Genomic DNA, 21,186 nt, shown 5'->3' on the forward strand with positions numbered 1-21,186 from the left:
CGGAGGATGACCCAGGGAGCCATGTGTGATAAGACTGGAGGTGGAAGGGGAGGAGGAGGGTTGTGCTCTCTGCCTGAAATGACAACTGAGCAGCAGAGAGAAGACAGGTTTAAAACAGGGATGTCATGCTAGATTGGCTCGTGAAATTCATGGCATTCATCATTCCTTTCGTTGTACGTTGTGTTGGTAAATGTGAGATGTTCGAGTCACACACGTGAAGAGAACGGTCTCTGAAACAAGGAAATGAATTTGACCGTTCTCACTCCCGCTTGGTCAGTGGCCAAATGCGATAGGGGGCCCCGGCTGTCAATCAATATCTTCCAGTCACACAGGCCCCTGATTGGTCCGGGCCCGTAAGCACCGCTTACCCTGCTTACCGATAGTTACGCGTCTGCGTTACGCCCCTGCATTGACTACAGAGGACTCAATAACATCACGGTAAAGAATACTTATCCCCTGCCACTCATTAACTCGGCATTTGAACCCCTTCAGGGAGCCACCGTATTTTCGAAACTCGACCTGCGTATCGCCTACCACCTCCACCTGTGAAGAGTATAATTTTAACCGAACATCATGCTTTTCGTCTTTGAAACATTAAGAACTAGCTTATTTTTCTTCATTCATTCAACCACCGATTGCAGCTCTTGTGATAGGATGGTGTTTAACTCATGAAATGTAGATGAAGACATATGTCTGTCAAGGGTTATTATCTTCTGACACCATGTATTGTTCCTCTGTACTTTATACTCAAGGAGACAGCAGTCAGGATACAACTCAACAACTTTTAGTCATTCCTCTTCTACCTACATACAGGCATATCATTGTCAGTAGAGCGCCGTCCTAGACCGCCGCCTGGTGGCCTCAACCAGCCATTACAGGGCCAAGTACAATAACTTCAGTTTTGTCTGAGTTTAACATCAGGAAATTGTACACACTATGGTACACACCATGACTAACTTTAACATGCATGAAGGATTCCTTGTCAACAAGAATAAACTTGTATCATGAACACACCAAAGTCAGAAGAACGACTTCCCAACTCAGGAAAGGGTACCATCAGAAGAGCATGTGAATGCACCATTGGCCTTTCCAGAGGTCTTTGCTCTGAAGCTCAGTTCAGACCAAAGATTCGTAACAAGATAAAACCATATTAGAACGTTGCAGTGGTCTGAACCGGCCCGTCTCAGCTCAACTCAAGCCAGCTGATGGTGTCGCTGCAACTCAGCTGGTCACGTCTCCAGAGGCTGGTTTTAGAAAGTAAGGGACGTCAATTGTTTCAACAGCCAATAGAGAAATCAGCTTGTCAAGTAAAACGTTTTCTTCATTTTATCACTAGAAATGCAGCTGTAGTAAGGATCTCACTATCACTAACATTATCCCCATTCATATTAAGATGCAACAAATGATATATCCAGCTACAAAAAAGCCTTAAATTCGGTAGTTAGAACAAAAGTACAAAGAGTTGTTGATATGAAGATGATACACTGTCTCATCATGTCGTATTGGTGTAAACTGGCAGGTTTCAGAACATTGCAGACCGGTGCATTGCAAGTAGTTGCAAGTTTCAACTCATCATGTCGAAAATCTTTGATCTGAACGGGGCTTAAGAGTGCAATTCTTAATATGAGAGAGTCATGTAATCTGAGCAAACAAAGTTTAACAACATGAGTTCAGGCCTCCAGAGTTTGATCAAGTTGTTTACATGTTAGTAGCTTTCCCTTTGGAGAGATTAATGAGATCCATGGAGGTTGATGCAGTCTGATTAAAAACCTCAAACAGATCACAGATCCAATTCTGTGTTTGCCGGGCCAAACCAGTGTGTATCAAGGTCAGGTACTGATCACTAAATAAGACAATCTCAGGTTATATGAGACTTCTAGTAATTTACCTGTTTTATTCATTAACATTTTGTTTTAGACTATCTTAATGGATAATGAATTAAATGTAACATATATAACTTTTGATGGGCATGTGGAAGTGCAAAAATACAGATATCTTTATTTTGTGATCATGTTTACAGCATATATTCTAATAATTTGCAGTAATTCCACTATTGTGAGCATCATAGTGATTAACAAAGCCCTTCATGAGCCTATGTACATTTTCATTGCAGCTTTGTTAATCAACTCTGTTCTTTTCAGCACTGCTATCTATCCAAAGCTTTTGATTGACTTTTTATCTGAAAAACAGATCATATCTTATTCAGCCTGTCTCTTTCAGTGGTTTATATATTACACTCTAGCCTCTTCAGAATTCTTCCTGTTGTCAGTCATGTCCTATGACAGATATGTGTCTATATGTAAACCTCTGCAATATCCAACTATCATGAGAAAAACAACTGTTTATATTTTCCTGATTTTAGCTTGGATTCTACCTGCTTGTCAGATTTCAATTGGACCGTTGATGATTGCTAATGAAAAGCTCTGTTACTTTGTTCTAAAAGGAATAATTTGCAACAGCACAGTTCAGAAACTTCACTGTGTGAGTTCAGCAGTGGTGAATATATATGGCTTGATTGTGTTTGTAAGTGCTGTACCTCTCCCTCTTCTCTTTATACTTTTTACATACACCAGGATACTTATAATAATCTATCGAAGTAGTAGAGAAGTCAGGAGAAAAGCTGCACAGACCTGTTTACCCCACCTGTTGGTTCTGATTAACTTTTCCTGTTTGACTACATATGATGTACTTGTAGGTCGACTGGAAACAAATGTTTCCAAAACTGTACGTTTAATAATGTCTTTACAAATGATTTTGTATCATCCTCTCTTTAATCCGATCATATATGGATTGAAATTGAAAGAAATTTATAAACACCTCAAGAGACTGTTCAGTCAAGACAAATTAAACTAATATATTCACAGATTTACCTGTATACACTAAATACAACTTAATAATAATAATGCAAAGATGATTAAAAGGTATTTCATTTAATGATTTGTTTTTACTAGACTTAATATACATTTTAAACATAATTAAAAAGCATTGTCAGCTTAAACAATTTGATGTCAAATATTTTTCACTTTGCATTTTCTGATTACATTTTCAGATAAAAACACAGAATTTTTAAGTTTGTTTCCGCAGTAAAATAGAACTTTGTTACAAGTATTGAAAGTTCTATATATTTAATTTTTTTTCTGTCTCCTGGTAAAGTTCCAAGACATTTAAATCAACAGCTTTAAATGGAAGATTGCATACCTTTGTGAGTTTTCTGTTTAACTTTTGTTTAGTGTCTAAGTTGGCATTATATTGTATGTAAAGAGTTAGTAGTATAAAATGTTTTTTAGTTTAATTGTGGAAAAATAAAGACATAAAAAATAAACTTCCTGGGGTGAAGATTTTGGATCCCAACTGGATGAGGGGATGTGGAAAAGGATCTTGTTGAATGCAAAGAAAATTAGATGTTCTAATAAATCCTATGAGACTCAATATAAGATTATCTACAGACTGCATGTTACCCCTGCTATTCGATATAAATATGACCCTATGTGCTCATCATTATGTGTGAAGTGTAAAAATAGCTGTGACACTTAAGGACATCTAATGTTGTCATGTCCAAAAATCTCAAGTTTCTGGCTATCGGTCCAAAACGAGATTAAGAACATTTTTAGGTTTTTTATTCCACTAAATCCATACCATTTCTTAGACTTGCTTTGTATGCTGCACGCCTCACAATACTACATAAATGGTTAGACGAAGATCCTCCTAATATTACAATGTGGTATGAAAAAAGTTATGTCCATCTCGCATTGGAGAGATTATAACATGTACTAAGAAATACGCTTGATGTTTTTGTAAGGGAATGGTCCCCATTAGAATTATACCTGAAAGAAGAATGGTCTAGAGTAATATGTATAGGGGTAGGAATTTGAATTTGAAAAGTGACTGAATAAGCACATGAAATATTTAATTTTGCACTGCAACTGCTAGTTTTATTTTACTTTACTCTTTTATTTTTATTTTATCTTTCTTTTCTTTATGTGACTGTCTGTTTATGTCTTGTATCACTTGTGATTCCTTGTATTGTCTCACATTAAATAAAATCTTATGAATAAAAAAAACTTCAGTTTTGTCTGAGTTTCAGGAAATTGTACACATCATGGTACACACCATGACTAACTTTAACATGCATGGAGGATTCCTTGTTAACAAGAATAAACTGAGATCATGAACACACCAAAGTCAGAAGAACGACTTCCCAACTCAGGAAAGGGTACCATCAGAGGAGCATGTGAATGCACCATTGGCCTTTCCAGAGGTCTTTGCTCTAAAGCTCAGTTCAGACCAAAGATTCGTAACAAGATAAAACCATATTAGAACGTTGCAGTGGTCTGAACCAGCCTGTCTCAGCTCAACTCAAGACAGCTGATGGTGTCGCTGCAACTCAGCTGGTCACGTCTCCAGACGCTGGTTTTAGAAAGTAAGGGACGTCAATTGTTTCAACAGCCAATAGAGAAATCAGCTTGTCAAGTAAAACGTTTTCTTCATTTTATCACTAGAAATGCAGCTGTAGTAAGGATCTCACTATCACTAACATTATCCCCAATCCTATTAAGATGCAACAAATGATATATCCAGCTACAAAAAAGCCTTAAATTCGGTAGTTAGAACAAAAGTACAAAGAGTTGTTGATATGAAGATGATACACTGTCTCATCATGTCGTATTGGTGTAAACTGGCAGGTTTCAGAACACTGCAGACTGGTGCGTTGCAAGTACTTGCAAGTTTCAACTCATCATGTCGAAAATCTTTGATCCGAACGTGGCTTAAGAGTGCAATTCTTAATATGACAAGGTCATATAATCTGAGCAAACAAAGTTTAACAACATGAGTTCAGGCCTCCAGAGTTTGATCAAGTTGTTTACATGTTAGTAGCTTTCCCTTTGGAGAGATTAATGAGATCCATGGAGGTTGATGCAGTCTGATAAAAACCTCAAACAGATCACAGATCCAATTCTGTGTTTGCCGGGCCAAACCAGTACGTATCAAGGTCAGGTACTGATCACTAAATAAGACAATCTCAGGTTATATGAGACTTCTAGTCATTTACCTGTTTTATTCATTAACATTTTGTTTTAAAAAATCTTAATGGATAATGAATTAAATGTAACATATATAACTTTTGACGGGCATGTGGAAGTGCACAAATACAAAGCATTGAGTTTTCTGTTTACATTTAGTTTTAGTGTCTAATTTGGCAATATATTGTATGTGAAGGGTTAGTAGTATATGTGTCATGTTCTGAGCAGACCAAGATTTCATTTCTGGTCTTGTACACGGTTTTCACTTATCATTTGCCATGTTAGAGCGCCATCTACTGGCCGTAACTAGTATTGAAATGTACTTTTGGGTATGGTAACCGCATACATCCTGTTTATCACACACAAGAGAAGTCAACGTGAAAAGTTGTTCGTTTTGCTGTCTCTGGACAAGTTGTCATTTTCACTCGCTCAATAGTTATTTTTTACCCACATGAAGGCAATGCCCGTAAGTATAAATTGTTCTACTTAAATATGTGTTTGAAGAGAAGTATGGGAAATGTTTAAGCTATGTTTAAGCTAAGGAATCCTTTTGTTCTTCGTAATGGCGGTAATTGTTACATGTGCGTGGCGAGCAAATGTGTTTTATAGCTTATAAGATGAGACAAATGGACTGAAAATAGTTTCATTTGTATTCACAGTTTTACAGCATGAATAAAGGAAAGCAGAAAAGGAATGAAGATTTCTCGCATCGACGTTCTTTGTTCGTCTTAGCCTAGCAGTTGTAAACTTGCTGGATAGATAAGTAGCTCTATGCTTAGTGAGGCCAGTAAAATAAGTTTTTTTTTCATTGTGAAAAACAAACAAATAATTAAAAACTTAACAAAACTTATTGTTGCTATTACATTTCTTTTAATATTATTAGCAATATTTGCAGACTATGCCTCATGACAAACAAGAAAACCAGCACTGTGAGGTTTCTAACAGCCTTAGTTGAGTAAATCATTAACTGCAGAAGTGATTTTGGATTTATGGAACTGTTTATATTCTGCACCAGCTGCATTTGTGACAAAGACCATAGGTAAAAAGCTTATTTAGCAAAGATTAAGGAAGGCCAAAAAGGCTTTACTGTTGGGCCAGAGTCTGCATTAACGCAAAATTAAATTGATGTAAGTAGTATATTTTCTAAGTCTGTGTTAGAAGTCTGGCTGCAGAATTTTGGCCTTGCGTATGGATTGTAAGAATGTTCTGAGGATGTTTAGCTATGCAGATTAGAGAGTATCTTAAACCTGCAGCCACGATCAAGGTGCGACCACAATCCAAGGAAATCTGCAAGGTGAGAAATCACAAGGACTTCGCGGAAGAAGCTAAGTTATTAACATGAGTTAATGGGACATGAATGCACACAGATGGAGAAAGAGAGGAGCACAGTGTGTCATAGGAAGTCCCCTGGCAGTCTAAGCCTATAGCAACATAACTGAGGGATGGTCCAAGGCAAACCTTAACCAGCCCTAACTATATGCTACATCAAAAAATGAGAGTTTTAAGCTTACTCTTAAATGTGGAGACGGTGTCTGCCTCCCGAATCGAAACTGGGAGCGGGTTTCACTGAAGAGGAGCTTGGTAGCTGAAGGCTCTGGCTCCCATTCTACTTTTGAAGACTTTAGGAATCAAAAGTAACTGCTTTGTGGAAGTGCAGTCTTCTAGTAGGGCAATAGGGTATTCTATGAGCTCTTTAAGACATGATGGTGACTGACCATTAAGAGCTTTGTCGGCGAGAAAAAGGATTTTAAATTCAATTCTAGATTTTACAGGGAGTAATTACAATAGTCCAGCCTCGAACTAAAAAATACACAGACTAGTTTTCTGCATCTTTTTGAAACAGGTTGTGTCTTTTTGCAATGTTAAGCAGGTGAAAACAACATTCCTTGAAGTTTGTTTTACGTGGGAGTTAAAGTATATATCCTGATAAACGACAACTGAGATTTCTTACGGTGGTGTTGGGGGCCAGTGCAACGCCATCCAGAGTAGCTATAACATTAGATAACAAGATGGAGGTGATTGGGGCCAAGTACAATAACTTTTTTGTTAACAGTTTTGTCTGAGTTTAACATCAGGAAATTGTACACACCATGGTACACAAAATGACTAGCTTTAACATGCATGGAGGATTCCTTGTTAACAAGAATAAACTGAGATCATAAACACACCAAAGTCAGAAGAACGTCTTCCCAACTCAGGAAAGGGTACCATCAGAGGAGCATGTGAATGCACCATTGGCCTTTCCAGAGGTCTTTGCTCTAAAACTCAGTTCAGACCAAAGATTCGTGACAGGACAGAACCATATTAGAACGTTGCAGTGGTCTGAACCGGCCCATCTCAGTTCAACTCAAGACAGCTGATGGTGTCGCTGCAAATCAGCTGGTCACGTCTCCAGAGACAACAACAACGAGTGCCCGCGAGCACAGTATATGGTGATGCTAGCTAGAGAGTGACTTAAGAGAACCAGCGGCGTTAGAACACAGCAGTGAGTTAGAGAAATAAAACATTTTCTCCATTGTATCACTGGAAATGCAGCTGTATTAAGCATCTCACTATTACTAACGTCATCCACATTAATATTTAGATGCAACAAATAATATCCAGTTATATAAGTTAGAACAAAAGTACAAAGAGTCGTTGCTATAAAGATAATACACTGTCTCGTCATGTCGTATTGGTGTAAACTGGCAGGATTCAGAACATTGCAGACTGGTGCGTTGCAAGTAGTTGCAAGTTTCAACTCATCAAGTCGAAAATCTTTGATCCGAACATGGCTTAAGAGTGCAATTCTTAATATGACAAGGTCATGTAATCTGAGCAAACAAAGTTTAACAACATGACTTCAGGCCTCCAGAGTTTGATCAAGTTGTTTACATGTTAGTAGCTTTCGCTTTGGAGAGATTAATGAGATCCATGGAGGTTGATGCAGTCGGATAAAAACCTCAAACAGATCACAGATCCAGTTCTGTGTTTGCCGGGCCAAACCAGTATGTATCAAGGTCAGGTACTGATCACTAAATAAGACAATCTCAGGTTATATGAGACTTCTAGTAATTTACCTGTTTTATTCATTAACATTTTGTTTTAGACAATCATAATGGATAATGAACTAAATGTAACATATATAACTTTTGATGGGCATGTGGAAGTGCAAAAATACAGATATCTTTATTTTGTGATCATGTTTACAGCATATATTCTAATCATTTGCAGTAATTCCACTATTGTGGGCATCATAGTGATTAACAAATCCCTCCATGAACCTATGTACATTTTCATTGCAGCTTTGTTAATCAACTCTGTTCTTTTCAGCACTGCTATCTATCCAAAGCTTTTGATTGACTTTTTATCTGAAAAACAGATCATATCTTATTCAGCCTGTCTCTTTCAGTGGTTTATGTATTACACTCTAACCTGTTCAGAATTCTTCCTGTTGGGAGCCATGTCTTATGACAGATATGTGTCTATATGTAAACCTCTGCAATATCCAACTATCATGAGAAAAACAACTGTTTATATTTTCCTGATTTTAGCTTGGATTCTACCTGCTTGTCAGATTTCAATTGGACCGTTGCTGATTGCTAATGAAAAGCTCTGTTACTTTGTTCTAAAAGGAATAATTTGCAACAGCACAATTAAGAAACTTCACTGTGTGAGTTCAGCAGTGGTGGATATATATGGCTTGATTCTTTTTGTAGGATCTGTACCTCTCCCTGTACTTTTCATACTTTTTACATACACCAGGATACTTATAATAATCTATCGAAGTAGTAGAGAAGTCAGGAGAAAAGCTGCACAGACCTGTTTACCCCACCTGTTGGTTCTGATCAACTTTTCCTGTTTGACTACATATGATGTACTTCTAGGTCGACTGGAAATAAATGTTTCCAAAACTGTACGTTTAATAATGTCTTTACAAATGATTTTGTATCATCCTCTCTTTAATCCGATCATATATGGATTGAAAATGAAAGAAATTTATAAACACCTCAAGAGACTGTTCAGTCAAGACAAATTAAACTAATATATTCACAGATTTACCTGTATACACTAATTACAACTTAATAATAATAATGCAAAGATGATTAAAAGGTATTTAATTTAATGATTTGTTTTAATAGACTTAATATACATTTTAAACATAATTAAAAAGCATTGTCATCTTAAACAATTTGATGTCAAATATTTTTCACTTTGCATTTTGTGATTACATTTTCAGATAAAAACACAGAATTTTTAAATTTGTTTCCGCAGTAAAATAGAACTTTGTTACCAGTATTGAAAATTCTATATATTTAATTTTTTTTCTGTCTCCTGGTAAAGTTCCAAGACATTTAAATTAACAGCTTTAAATGGAAGATTGCATACCTTTGTGAGTTTTCTGTTTAACTTTTGTTTAGTGTCTAAGTTGGCATTATATTGTATGTAAAGAGTTAGTAGTATAAAATGTTTTTTAGTTTAATTGTGGAAAAATAAAGACATAAAAAATAAACTTCCTGGGGTGAAGATTTTGGATCCCAACTGGATGAGGGGATGTGGAAAAGGATCTTGTTGAATGCAAAGAAAATTAGATGTTCTAATAAATCCTATGAGACTCAATATAAGATTATCTACAGACTGCATGTTACCCCTGCTATTCGATATAAATATGACCCTATGTGCTCATCATTATGTGTGAAGTGTAAAAATAGCTGTGACACTTATGGACATCTAATGTGGTCATGTCCAAAAATCTCAAGTTTCTGGCTATCGGTCCAAAACGAGATTAAGAACATTTTTAGGTTTTTTATTCCACTAAATCCATACCATTTCTTAGACTTGCTTTGTATGCTGCACGCCTCACAATACTACATAAATGGTTAGACGAAGATCCTCCTAATATTACAATGTGGTATGAAAAATGTATGTCCATCTCGCATTGGAGAGATTATAACATGTACTAAGAAATACGCTTGATGTTTTTGTAAGGGAATGGTCCCCATTAGAATTATACCTGAAAGAAGAATGGTCTAGAGTAATATGTATAGGGGTAGGAATTTGAATTTGAAAAGTGACTGAATAAGCACATGAAATATTTAATTGTGCACTGCAACTGCTAGTTTTATTTTACTTTACTCTTTTATTTTTATTTTATCTTTCTTTTCTTTATGTGACTGTCTGTTTATGTCTTGTATCACTTGTGATTCCTTGTATTGTCTCACATTAAATAAAATCTTATGAATAAAAAAAACTTCAGTTTTGTCTGAGTTTAACATCAGGAAATTGTACACATCATGATACACACCATGACTAACTTTAACATGCATGGAGGATTCCTTGTCAACAAGAATAAACTGAGATCATGAACACACCAAAGTCAGAAGAACGACTTCCCAACTCAGGAAAGGGCAAGGGCGTAAATCCCAGGGGGGTCGGGGGGGTCAGGACCCCCCGCCCCCATCTAAGGGTTGTCCCCCCCTAGAAATATCATTAAAACAATGCTGTGTATTGTTAATAACATAATGATGTATACTTAAAATATCTGTGTAAGTAGTAAAACAATACAAACCCCAAAAAATGCTTTTTAAGTTTAGGAACATTTTGAGTCCCCCCTCCTTTGCCTCACAGTGGTTTGGTCCGCTGCCTGCTGTACATTAGGATCTGCACTCGACTCACAGTCACATCGGGTAGTGACAGGAATGTAGTAAGTAGGCTGTTCAAGGCTGTTTTATTCACATTAAACATCGGATGAAGTTTTTCTTTTCTCAAAGAGAAATGATGCTGAGTAATTAATGAATTAGTCACGACAAAAAGGCTTGCTATGTTAGTGTAATATAATGTAACGTTACCTAGCTTGTTTAATAGCTTGTTTTATAGAAATGCACCCACTACAACTAACGTTACCACGGCGATAAGCCTAACGTTATGTGTGTGAACTGATATTAGGGTTAATATTGAAGATCTACAGTTGTGTTTTGCTCAATATGAAGTTAAGTGGCTGATCAGTTAAATATATATCCTCTGTCCCAGACGAAACCTAATATTTATGTGGAGGACACAAGATCATTTTAGAATTATAATATGACTGCGTGGTGAACCTATGAATCTAACTCATATTTAGACATCTGGCGTTACAGATTTGTTGTTGTTGCCCAGATAAATTGACAGAGAAAAGAAAAACAGACATAATATCCTTTTTCAGTAGGCTTACACCAAAACGCCAAGTAAGTACAATAAGTCCTCATATCAAGACAATTGGTAACATCAATCTATAAGAATGGGTGCTTATGGAAATACTAAGGTCACTATGTCACAGGCAAAGGAGACAGAAAGAACTGAGGAACAGGGAGACCAGGGACAGTCAGGTGTAGAGTCTCAGGGAGACCAGGGACAGTCAGGTGTAGAGTCTCAGGGAGACCAGGGACAGTCAAGTGGAGAGTCTCAGGGAGACCAGGGACAGTCAGGTGTAGAGTCTCAGGGAGACCAGGGACAGTCAGGTGTAGAGTCTAAGGGAGACCAGGGACAGTCAGGTGTAGAGTCTCGGGGAGACCAGGGACAGTCAGGTGGATAGTCTCAGGTAAGTGTGTTGAGCTTCGTTCATATTTTTGGAGGTGTGTGGCTGTCAGGGTTAGCAGATGAGCTTTACTAGTGGCTCACTAATTTACATTATGATCAGCTAATTTAACAAGCTTACAAAAGTATTGTATTTCTTTTATATGGGGACATTTTTTCAAAATAAGTCATTATGTTTTAAGGTATTTTTGTGGCTTGATTGTAAACAACTTAAAAATAAATACATGGTTTTAAAGAAGAATATTTTGATCAATTTCGTCAGCTTTTTCATTAAATCAAGAGAAACACTGAAAAGAAGGACAATGGTCCAGTCTCCATGCTACACTAATGATAGTTTTAAGGCTTTCCTCTGTGTACACATGTCCTCTACGAGTATAATTGTGGCTGTATTATTTTTGTCCCCTTAAAAAATTGCTCTTCAGAAATTTTATGTTTATTGTCCCCCCCCCTATTGTCAGATCAGATTTACGCCCATGGGAAAGGGTACCATCAGAGGTGCATGTGAATGCACCATTGGCCTTGCCAGAGGTCTTTGCTTTAAAACCCAGTTCAGACCAAAGATTCGTGACAAGACAAAACCATATTGGAACGTTGCAGTGGTCTGAACTGGCCCGTCTCAGCTCAACTCAAGCCAGCTGATGGTGTCGCTGCAACTCAGCTGGTCAAGTCTCCAGAGGCTGGTTTTAGAAAGTAAGGGACGTCAATTGTTTAAACGAGCGCCCACCAGCACAGTATTTCAATCAGGAGAGACTTCGTTGCAGATATGCAAAATGTATTTGTACATATGCAAAATATGAAATGTACAGAGTCTTTAGAGATTAGACTCCATCATTATGAAATTACTTTTAAAGAGGTAGAAAGACAAAAGTTATTCCCCCGATGGAGTTTACACACTGGTGGTGGTGTGAGTGAGACCGAAGACTGGACGAGGAGCCGACGGGAGCGGTCTGCCGGAGGATGACCCAGGGAGCTGTGTGTGATGAAGACTGGAGGTGGAAGGTTGTGCTCTCTGCCTGAAATGACAGCAGAGAGAAGACAGGTTTAAAACAGGGATGTCATGCTAGATTGGCTCGTGAAATTCATGGCATTCATCATTCCTTTCGTTGTACGTTGTGTTGGTAAATGTGAGATGTTCGAGTCACACACGTGAAGAGAACGGTCTCTGAAACAAGGAAATGAATTTGACCGTTCTCACTCCCGCTTGGTCAGTGGCCAAATGCGATAGGGGGCCCCGGCTGTCAATCAATATCTTCCAGTCACGCAGGCCCCTGATTGGTCCGGGCCCGTAAGCACCGCTTACCCTGCTTACCGATAGTTACGCGTCTGCGTTATGCCCCTGCATTGACTACAGAGGACTCAATAACATCACGGTAAAGAATATTTATCCCCTGCCACTCATTAACTCGGCATTTGAACCCCTTCAGGGAGCCACCGTATTTTCGAAACTCGACCTGCGTATCGCCTACCACCTCCACCTGTGAAGAGTATAATTTTCACCGAGCATCATGCTTTTCGTCTTTGAAACATTAAGAACTAGCTTATTTTTCTTCATTCATTCAACCACCGATTGCAGCTCTTGTGATAGGATGGTGTTTAACTCATGAAATGTAGATGAAGACATATGTCTGTCAAGGGTTATCTTCTGACACCATGTATTGTTCCTCTGTACTTTATACTCAAGGAGACAGCAGTCAGGCTACAACTCAACAACTTTTATTCATTCTACTTCTACCTACATAAAGGCATATCATTGTCAGTAGAGCGCCGTCCTAGACCGCCGCCTGGTGGCCTCAACCAGCCATTACAGGGCCAAGTACAATAACTTCAGTTTTGTCTGAGTTTAACATCAGGAAATTGTACACACCATGGTACACACCATGACTAACTTTAACATGCATGAAGGATTCCTTGTCAACAAGAATAAACTTAGATCATGAACACACCAAAGTCAAAAGAACGACTTCCCAACTCAGGAAAGGGTACCATCAGAGGAGCATGTGAATGCACCATTGGCCTTTCCAGAGGTCTTTGCTCTAAAGCTCAGTTCAGACCAAAGATTTGTGACAAGACAAAACCATATTAGACTCAACTCAAGCCAGCTGTTGCTGTCGCTGCAACTCAGCTGGTCACGTCTCCAGAGGCTGGTTTTAGGAAGTAAGGGACGTCAATTGTTTCAACAACGAGCGCCCGCGAGGACAGTATATGGTGATGCTAGCTAGAGAGTGACTTAAGAGAGCCAGCGGCGTTAGAACACAGCAGTGAGTTAGAGAAATAAAACATTTTCTCCATTGTATCACTGGAAATGCAGCTGTAGTAAGCATCTCACTATTACTAACGTTATCCACATTAATATTTAGATGCAACAAATAATATCCAGTTATATAAGTTAGAACAAAAGTATAGTCGTTGCTATAAAGATAATACACTGTCTCGTCATGTCATATTGGTGTAAACTGGCAGGATTCAGAACGTTGCAGACCGGTGCATTGCAAGTAGTTGCAAGTTTCAACTCATCACGTTGAATATCTTTGATCCGAACAGGGCTTAAGAGTGCAATTCTTAATATGACAGAGTCATGTATTCTGAGCAAACAAAGTTTAACAACTATGATGTCAGGCCTCCAGAGTTTGATCAAGTTGTTTACATGTTAGTAGTTTTCCCTTTGGAGAGATTAATGAGATCCATGGAGGTTGATGCAGTCTGATAAAAACCTCAAACAGATCACAGATCCAATTCTGTGTTTGCCGGGCCAAACCAGTACGTATCAAGGTCAGGTACTGATCACTAAATAAGACAATCTCAGGTTATATGAGACTTCTAGTCATTTACCTGTTTTATTCATTAACATTTTGTTTTAGACAATCTTAATGGATAATGAATTAAATGTAACATATATAACTTTTGATGGGCATGTGGAACTGCACAAATACAGATATCTTTATTTTGTGATCATGTTTACAGCATATATTCTAATAATTTGCAGTAATTCCACTATTGTGGGCATCATAGTGATTAACAAAGCCCTCCATGAACCTATGTACATTTTCATTGCAGCTTTGTTAATCAACTCTGTTCTTTTCAGCACTGCTATCTATCCAAAGCTTTTGATTGACTTTTTGTCTGAAAAACAGATCATATCTTATTCAGCCTGTCTCTTTCAGTGGTTTATATATTACACTCTAGCCTCTTCAGAATTCTTCCTGTTGTCAGTCATGTCTTATGACAGATATGTGTCTATATGTAAACCTCTGCAATATCCAACTATTATGAGAAAAACAACTGTTAAAATGTACCTGATTTTAGCTTGGATTCTGAGTGCTTGTCAGTTTTCAGTTGGACCGTTACTGATTGCTAATGAAAAATTGTGTTACTTTGTTCTAAAAGGAATAATTTGCAACAGCACAATTCAAAAACTTCACTGTGTGACTTCAACAGTGCTGAATATATACGGCTTGATTCTTTTTGTAGGATCCGTACATCTCCCTGTACTCTTCATACTTTTTACGTACACCAGGATATTTATAATAATCTATCGAAGTAGTAGAGAAGTCAGGAGAAAAGCTGCACAGACTTGTTTACCCCACCTGTTGGTTCTGATCAACTTTTCCTGTTTGAGTGCATATGATGTACTTCTAGCTCGACTGGAAACAAATGTTTCCAAAACTGTCCGTTTAATAATGTCTTTACAAATGATTTTGTATCATCCTCTCTTTAATCCGATCATATATGGATTGAAAATGAAAGAAATTTATAAACACCTGAAGAGATTTTTCCGTCAAGACAAATTAAACTAATATTTTCATAGATTTAACTGTGTACACTATTTACACATTAATAATAATGCAAACATTATTTGTTTTTAATAGACTTAATATACATTTTAAACATAATTAAATAGCATTGTTAGCTTTAAAAATTTGATGTAAAATATTTTTAACTTTGCATTTTGTGATTACATTTTCAGTTAAAACATATTGAATGTTTAAGTTTATTTCTGTAGTAAAATAGAACTTTGTTACCAGTATTGAAAATTCTGTCTATATCATATATCCTCCTGGTAAAGTTCCAATACATTTCAATCAACAACTTTAAATGCAAGAGTGCATACCTTTGTGAGATTTCTGTTTAACTTTTGTTTAGTATCTAAGTTGGCAATACAGTGTATGTAAAGGGTTAGTAGTAAAAATGTTTGTTTTTTTTCGTTTCATTGTGGAAAAATAAAAACATAAAAAAGAAACCATATTATTGTTCCTGTCATGTTTTTTGTTATTATTAGCACTATGTGTAGACTATGCCTCATGACAAACAAGAAAACTAGCACTGGAAGGTTTCTAACATCCTTAGTTGGGTATATCATGGACTGCAGAACTGATTTTGGATTTATGGAACTGTTTTTTTCTGCACCAGCTGCATTTGTGCCAAAGACCATAGGTAAAAAGCCTCTTTAGCGAAGATTTAGGAAATCCAAAAAGGCTTTAAGAAATTAAATTAATTTGACAACAGTGGACCAAAACAAAAATGGATGTAAATGGTATATTTATAAGTCTTTGTTAGTATTCTGCCTGCAAATTTTAGCCTTGCGTTTGGATTGTAAGAATGTTCTAAGGATGTTTAGTGATGCAGAGTAGAGAGTATCTTAAACCTGCAGCCATGATCAAGGTGTGACCACAATCAAAGACAATCTGCAAGGTGAGAAAGCTCAAAGACTTTGTGGAAGAAGCTAAGTTATTAACATGCGTTAATGGGACATGAATGCACACAGATGGAGTAAGAGAGGAGCACAGTGTGTCACAGGAAGTCCCCTTGCAGTCTAAACCTATAGCAGCATAAATAAGGGCTGTTTAAAGGCAATCCTGAGCCAGCCCTAACTACTGATACACTTAATCAAAGAAGAGAATTTTAAGGTTACTCTTAAATGTGGAACAGTGTCTGCCTCGCGAACCAAAACTGGGCAACACAGTCTCATCCCTATTCGTCACATACTGCCGTTTGGTCATTTCCCCCAGACGTGCATAAGCTGACGTTCAGGGTACCCTCTCTTCGTCGCTTGACACCGTAGAGGGTCATCCGATAGATTATAATGCAAATCCCTCATCTTTGGATTTTGATGGAATGCGGTTAGCCATCCAGCAGTTTGCCTGCGCTGGAAAGTATGATTGCAGGGATTGATTTTGTGCTACAAATGTGTATTTTGCAGTAGCGTGCGGTGCATAGACTGTTGATGATTGGTGCTGTAACCATACATTTTCGTGGGGCAGAAACCCAAGAATCACCACGACTTTTTTTTTTTAAATATATAATTTTGGGATGCATTAAAATGACATAATTACAGGAGTTACAGGACTGCATATTTTGCTGTAGGCTTAAAACATGCCTTAATTTAGGTGGGATATTTTATAATTGTTGATGGTATTTCCATTTACAATGGCTAATAGTGAGCCTACTATTTTGCCTCTTTTTTTTACTTTTTTTTTTTTACGTTCTCATCCATTTCAACCAGCGACGCATAGCAACTGTTGCTATGGGTAAACACCACCAGGACTCTGTCCTAGAATTCTGTATTCTGTCTGGTCCAATTTGCTTACTTATCTTATATCTTTTGTGTAGTTGGGTTAGGGTTAGAGCAAGGCTATAAAATATTAAGACTGTAATTTGTCATTATGATTGATATTTTAGCGCAATTTTATATCCCAGAAAACCATTGCCCAGTGTGATTCCATGGTAAGTACAACGGTCAAATAAGCAAGAGAAATGAATAAGCATTTACATGTCCAAAATGATGAAGTTATGGCCAAATAAACATGTTGTCGTATTTGTTGATAACCACACTGTAAGAGCTGTATTAGAAAGAGAATGACATAATACAACTGTTTGTAGAATCAAAATGAAATGCAAAGCAGCTAGCCGGAGCCTCTGCTAGCTAGCTAGATTAGCTCTTGGTGCTGGTTTATTGATATTGATTTAGACATATACTTTTGGCATTGGCAGATATTTGTGACAAGTTACATATATTGTATAACACGTTTGCACCTCATTTCTGCGCCAGCTCAACATTAACTTTTTGAAGTGGTTGCCAACTGGGCAACCAGGCATGTGGCTTTTGGTTGCCACATTAGCAGCTAAGCTAAATGGTTGCCATCCTATGTATCCTATGTATGTATGTATGTATGTAAATATATATATATATATATATATATATATATATATTAATCAATATAATAATCAATATAATAATCAATATAATCAATATTAGCATAGCGACACGGTTAAGCCGATGCAGAACTTCGAAAGGTTGACTGTGGTGATGACTGTGTCAAAGCGACTGAGTGGCCAGATCTCTGCTGCATTATGGGTCCAGTAGTCTTCACTTGGAACAAAATGACTGCTGTTTGACAAACGCCATATAAAATAAACCAAAAAGAATTATCCAACAGAAAAAGGGCAAACCTTTATCAGCTTCAGATGACATATCTTCAAACTTGAGCTTGAAGACTAGTTGTGAGCTGTAGGCTGTACTGTATATGCTGACTTGTGGACTATTTACAGGACGTCCTGCAAGGTGCCTATAGGAGCAGAGCTAATGGATTGTTTTCATCATTTATGCATCATTTACGCAGTGGATAGGACACATACCTTTGGTGTGGGAGATGTGAGGACGTCTGGGAGGACACCTGGGAGCCGGCCAGCAAATTCGCCTGATGACCTTTTTTGGTTTGTTTTTGTTTATTTGTTCTACTATTTGTTTTGTATATTTGTTCAGAATTAAATTCACTATTGTTACATGTTATGATTTGTCTGTCAATCATTGACTACATTGAATAATTAATATGTCATGACTTTGTGCTGTATTTGATGGGAAAAGTGAGATAGCGGAAAGTTGCATGTAGTGACAGAACAAGTACCAAAGTGGCATACTAACTGATCATGAAAATTTTAGTCAGTATTTGTGGTAATTTTGGAGCAAAGTAAATGGGCTCCTATTCCTGGTGACAGATGCCTCCCACATCAGGATGTATTACTGAAAGACTGCATCCTTTTTTACCTCTGACTGTTAGCACTCCACAGTTTGTTTTTGTTATCATGGTTGTCTGTTCAGAACACTTATGAGAGTTCTTAAGACATTTTCAAACATTCCCAATGAAGGGAAGAGGCACATTTATCAATTTTCAACAATGGTACATGGGTAATTATTTTTCAGGTCAGGAAAAAACTATATGACAAAAAATATGGAAGTGAATTAAATCACACAGCATCTGATTTGCCACTCAGAAAGGCCATTTTTTCATATACTTTGCCTCATACAAAGACAGATTGGTGTCAAATTTCACAAATAATTTGTTCATCCTCTGTGTCAACATACAACATGTGCATGACATAAGATGATTAGACTTCAGAGATCAAAACTGGAGACATGACCCTGAGAAATTGGTAAAGCTGGGAACATTTCCTGCTTGGCCATCAATATCATTTAAAAGTCTAATATTTTCTTGTGATAAAACAAGGGATAGAGGTAGTTTTCCTATGTTTTCCCTGACAATAGAGAATGTGCCAGGACACTGAGGACATCGATCTGTTCACCCTGGAATGACTTAACAGGTGGCGGTTTACTAAGGCTTATGACAGTGGAGGGAAATCTAAGGCCTGGCCGTGCAAGGTGGGCCACATGTGGCCTGTTGTGCTGTTTAATCCGGCCAATGTCTTCATGATCAAAGGCTTCAGGTCTGATTTGTCAGGAAAGTGTTGCATTATTCATGAAATGACATGTCATTTAGCTGACCCTTTTATCCAAAGCGACTTACAATTGCTATATATGTCAGAGTTTGCAAGCATCTGGAACAACTAGGGGTTAAGTGCCTTGCTCAGGGATACATTGCTTGATGTATCTCAGTGGGAATCAAACTCACATCTCCCACACCAAAGGTATGTGTCCATCCACTGCGTAAATGATGCACAAATGATGGAAACAATCCATCAGCTCTGCTCCTATAGGCACCTTGGTGTTTATGTGGACAACACCTGGCTGGAAGGCCCGTGTTGAAAGTGTGCTATCATTTAGAGCAGGCACTCACGGTGAATCAGAGGATTTATGTTGTACAAGGCATTAGAGAGCATTTTAATATGTCAGCATGGCAATATCTAAAAACATCTCATTAAAGCTTGCTTGTCAGGGGACTGTCATGAAGGTTGTGTAGATCAGTGTTTCTCAAATGGGGGTACATGTACCCCTAGGGGTACTTTGGAGTACTGCAGGGGGTACGTGAAGTTTTTGCAAAAATGATAATTCAAAAATATGTCATGCATAATTCCTAAAATAATTATACTATAATAATGAATTAATTAAGTGATGGATTGTAAACATTGGAAATGTAGCATTTGAATGTTTTTGTTTAAAAAAAGGTTGTTGTTTAGTGAATCTATCACTGCCATCGCTGTATTGTACCTCTTCGTATAGACTTTTTTTTCTACCAAAAATGTTTTGCGCTGGTCAGGGGGTACTTGGCTTAAAAAAGCAATTCAAAGGCGGAATAATATTGAAAAAAGTTTGAGAAACACTGGTGTAGAGGAATAGAAACCTGTCTCTCCAGGGAAGCACAGAGAATATGGTCTGATCTATCTTTATTCTCCATGCCAAGTATGAGCTCTTATCCTCTGGCAGAATAAATAGGTTACCCCAGTGTAAAGTAAATATTTCTAAATGATAGCCCTAATTTGGACCTACCTCAATTAAAACTTTAAATAATGTTGCTTGAGGCTGGTTGTGGAATAGCTTCATGATATATCATATGGTTGTGTGTTGCTCTTGTCACTGTTTGTGAAAGATGAGCAATAGATTGTGGCTGTGTGATGTGATTCAGTCTGGCTAGATATCACTTTGTTTATGTTGTTTTTTTATAGTAAGTATATGTCAGCTGTATGATAAAACAATTTGTCAAGTGTTATGTGTGAAGCATTTGAACTCAAGGCAGATACTGTATCCCTCTGGGGACAATAACGTATCATCTGCAAAGTGGTCTCCATGATATGTGACAATTAAAATGTTGTCGTAGGACTATAGCAAACACATCGTTGGAAAGGTCTCAACCTGGACAGTAACATGTGTCAGTCTGAAGAGGATACATTACTCCTGCTTTGAAATATTGACCTCTGAACCTTGAACCCAGTACATGTTTGAAGGCTTGTCATTTAGCAACAGAAGGTGCTACACACATAGGACCAGCTGTTATAGAGGTACTACACACATAGGACCAGCTGTTATAGAAGGTACTACACACATAGGACCAGCTGTTATAGAGGTACTACACACATAGGACCAGCTGGTATAGAAGGTACTACACACATAGGTCCAGCTGTTATAGAGGTACTACATACATAGGACCAGCTGTTATAGAAGGTACTACATACATAGGACCAGCTGTTATAGAAGGTACTACATACATAGGACCAGCTGTTATAGAAGGTACTACATACATAGGACCAGCTGTTATAGAAGGTACTACACACATAGGACCAGCTCTGGACCTCAGCTCTCATGTAGATATGGTCACCAAAGTTTACCAACTGTAAGCACTGTCAAATATGGTAACGTTATTACGGTGCATAACTCACTGGAACA

At 37.6% G+C, this 21,186-nt stretch overlaps 3 protein-coding genes across 3 annotated transcripts; all 3 read left to right on the forward strand.

Annotated features, from left to right (window-relative positions):
* Window positions 1–1,896: 1,896 nt before the first annotated feature.
* On the forward strand, window positions 1,897–2,853 carry LOC116046674 (olfactory receptor 10J5-like). Its single transcript, XM_031295073.2, has one exon. The coding sequence runs from the start codon at window positions 1,927–1,929 to the stop codon at window positions 2,851–2,853; it is 927 nt and encodes a 308-aa protein (XP_031150933.1). The 5' UTR covers window positions 1,897–1,926.
* A 5,265-nt stretch (window positions 2,854–8,118) lies between these two features.
* LOC116046675 (olfactory receptor 10J4-like) lies at window positions 8,119–9,045 on the forward strand. The gene has a single exon (XM_031295074.1). The coding sequence runs from the start codon at window positions 8,119–8,121 to the stop codon at window positions 9,043–9,045; it is 927 nt and encodes a 308-aa protein (XP_031150934.1).
* Window positions 9,046–14,440: 5,395 nt separating this feature from the next.
* Window positions 14,441–15,367, forward strand: LOC116046676 (olfactory receptor 6N2-like). The gene has a single exon (XM_031295075.1). The coding sequence runs from the start codon at window positions 14,441–14,443 to the stop codon at window positions 15,365–15,367; it is 927 nt and encodes a 308-aa protein (XP_031150935.1).
* Window positions 15,368–21,186: the final 5,819 nt, after the last annotated feature.

This window comes from Sander lucioperca, chromosome 8 (genome assembly GCF_008315115.2).
Source record: "Sander lucioperca isolate FBNREF2018 chromosome 8, SLUC_FBN_1.2, whole genome shotgun sequence".
In the NCBI taxonomy this organism is placed as follows: Eukaryota; Metazoa; Chordata; class Actinopteri; order Perciformes; family Percidae; genus Sander; species Sander lucioperca.

What these genes read in the sequence shown, in the direction of transcription:
- LOC116046674 (XM_031295073.2), top strand. Translation starts at nt 1,927, where the DNA reads ATGGATAATGAATTAAATGTAACATATATAACTTTTGATGGGCATGTG.
- LOC116046675 (XM_031295074.1), top strand. Translation starts at nt 8,119, where the DNA reads ATGGATAATGAACTAAATGTAACATATATAACTTTTGATGGGCATGTG.
- LOC116046676 (XM_031295075.1), top strand. Translation starts at nt 14,441, where the DNA reads ATGGATAATGAATTAAATGTAACATATATAACTTTTGATGGGCATGTG.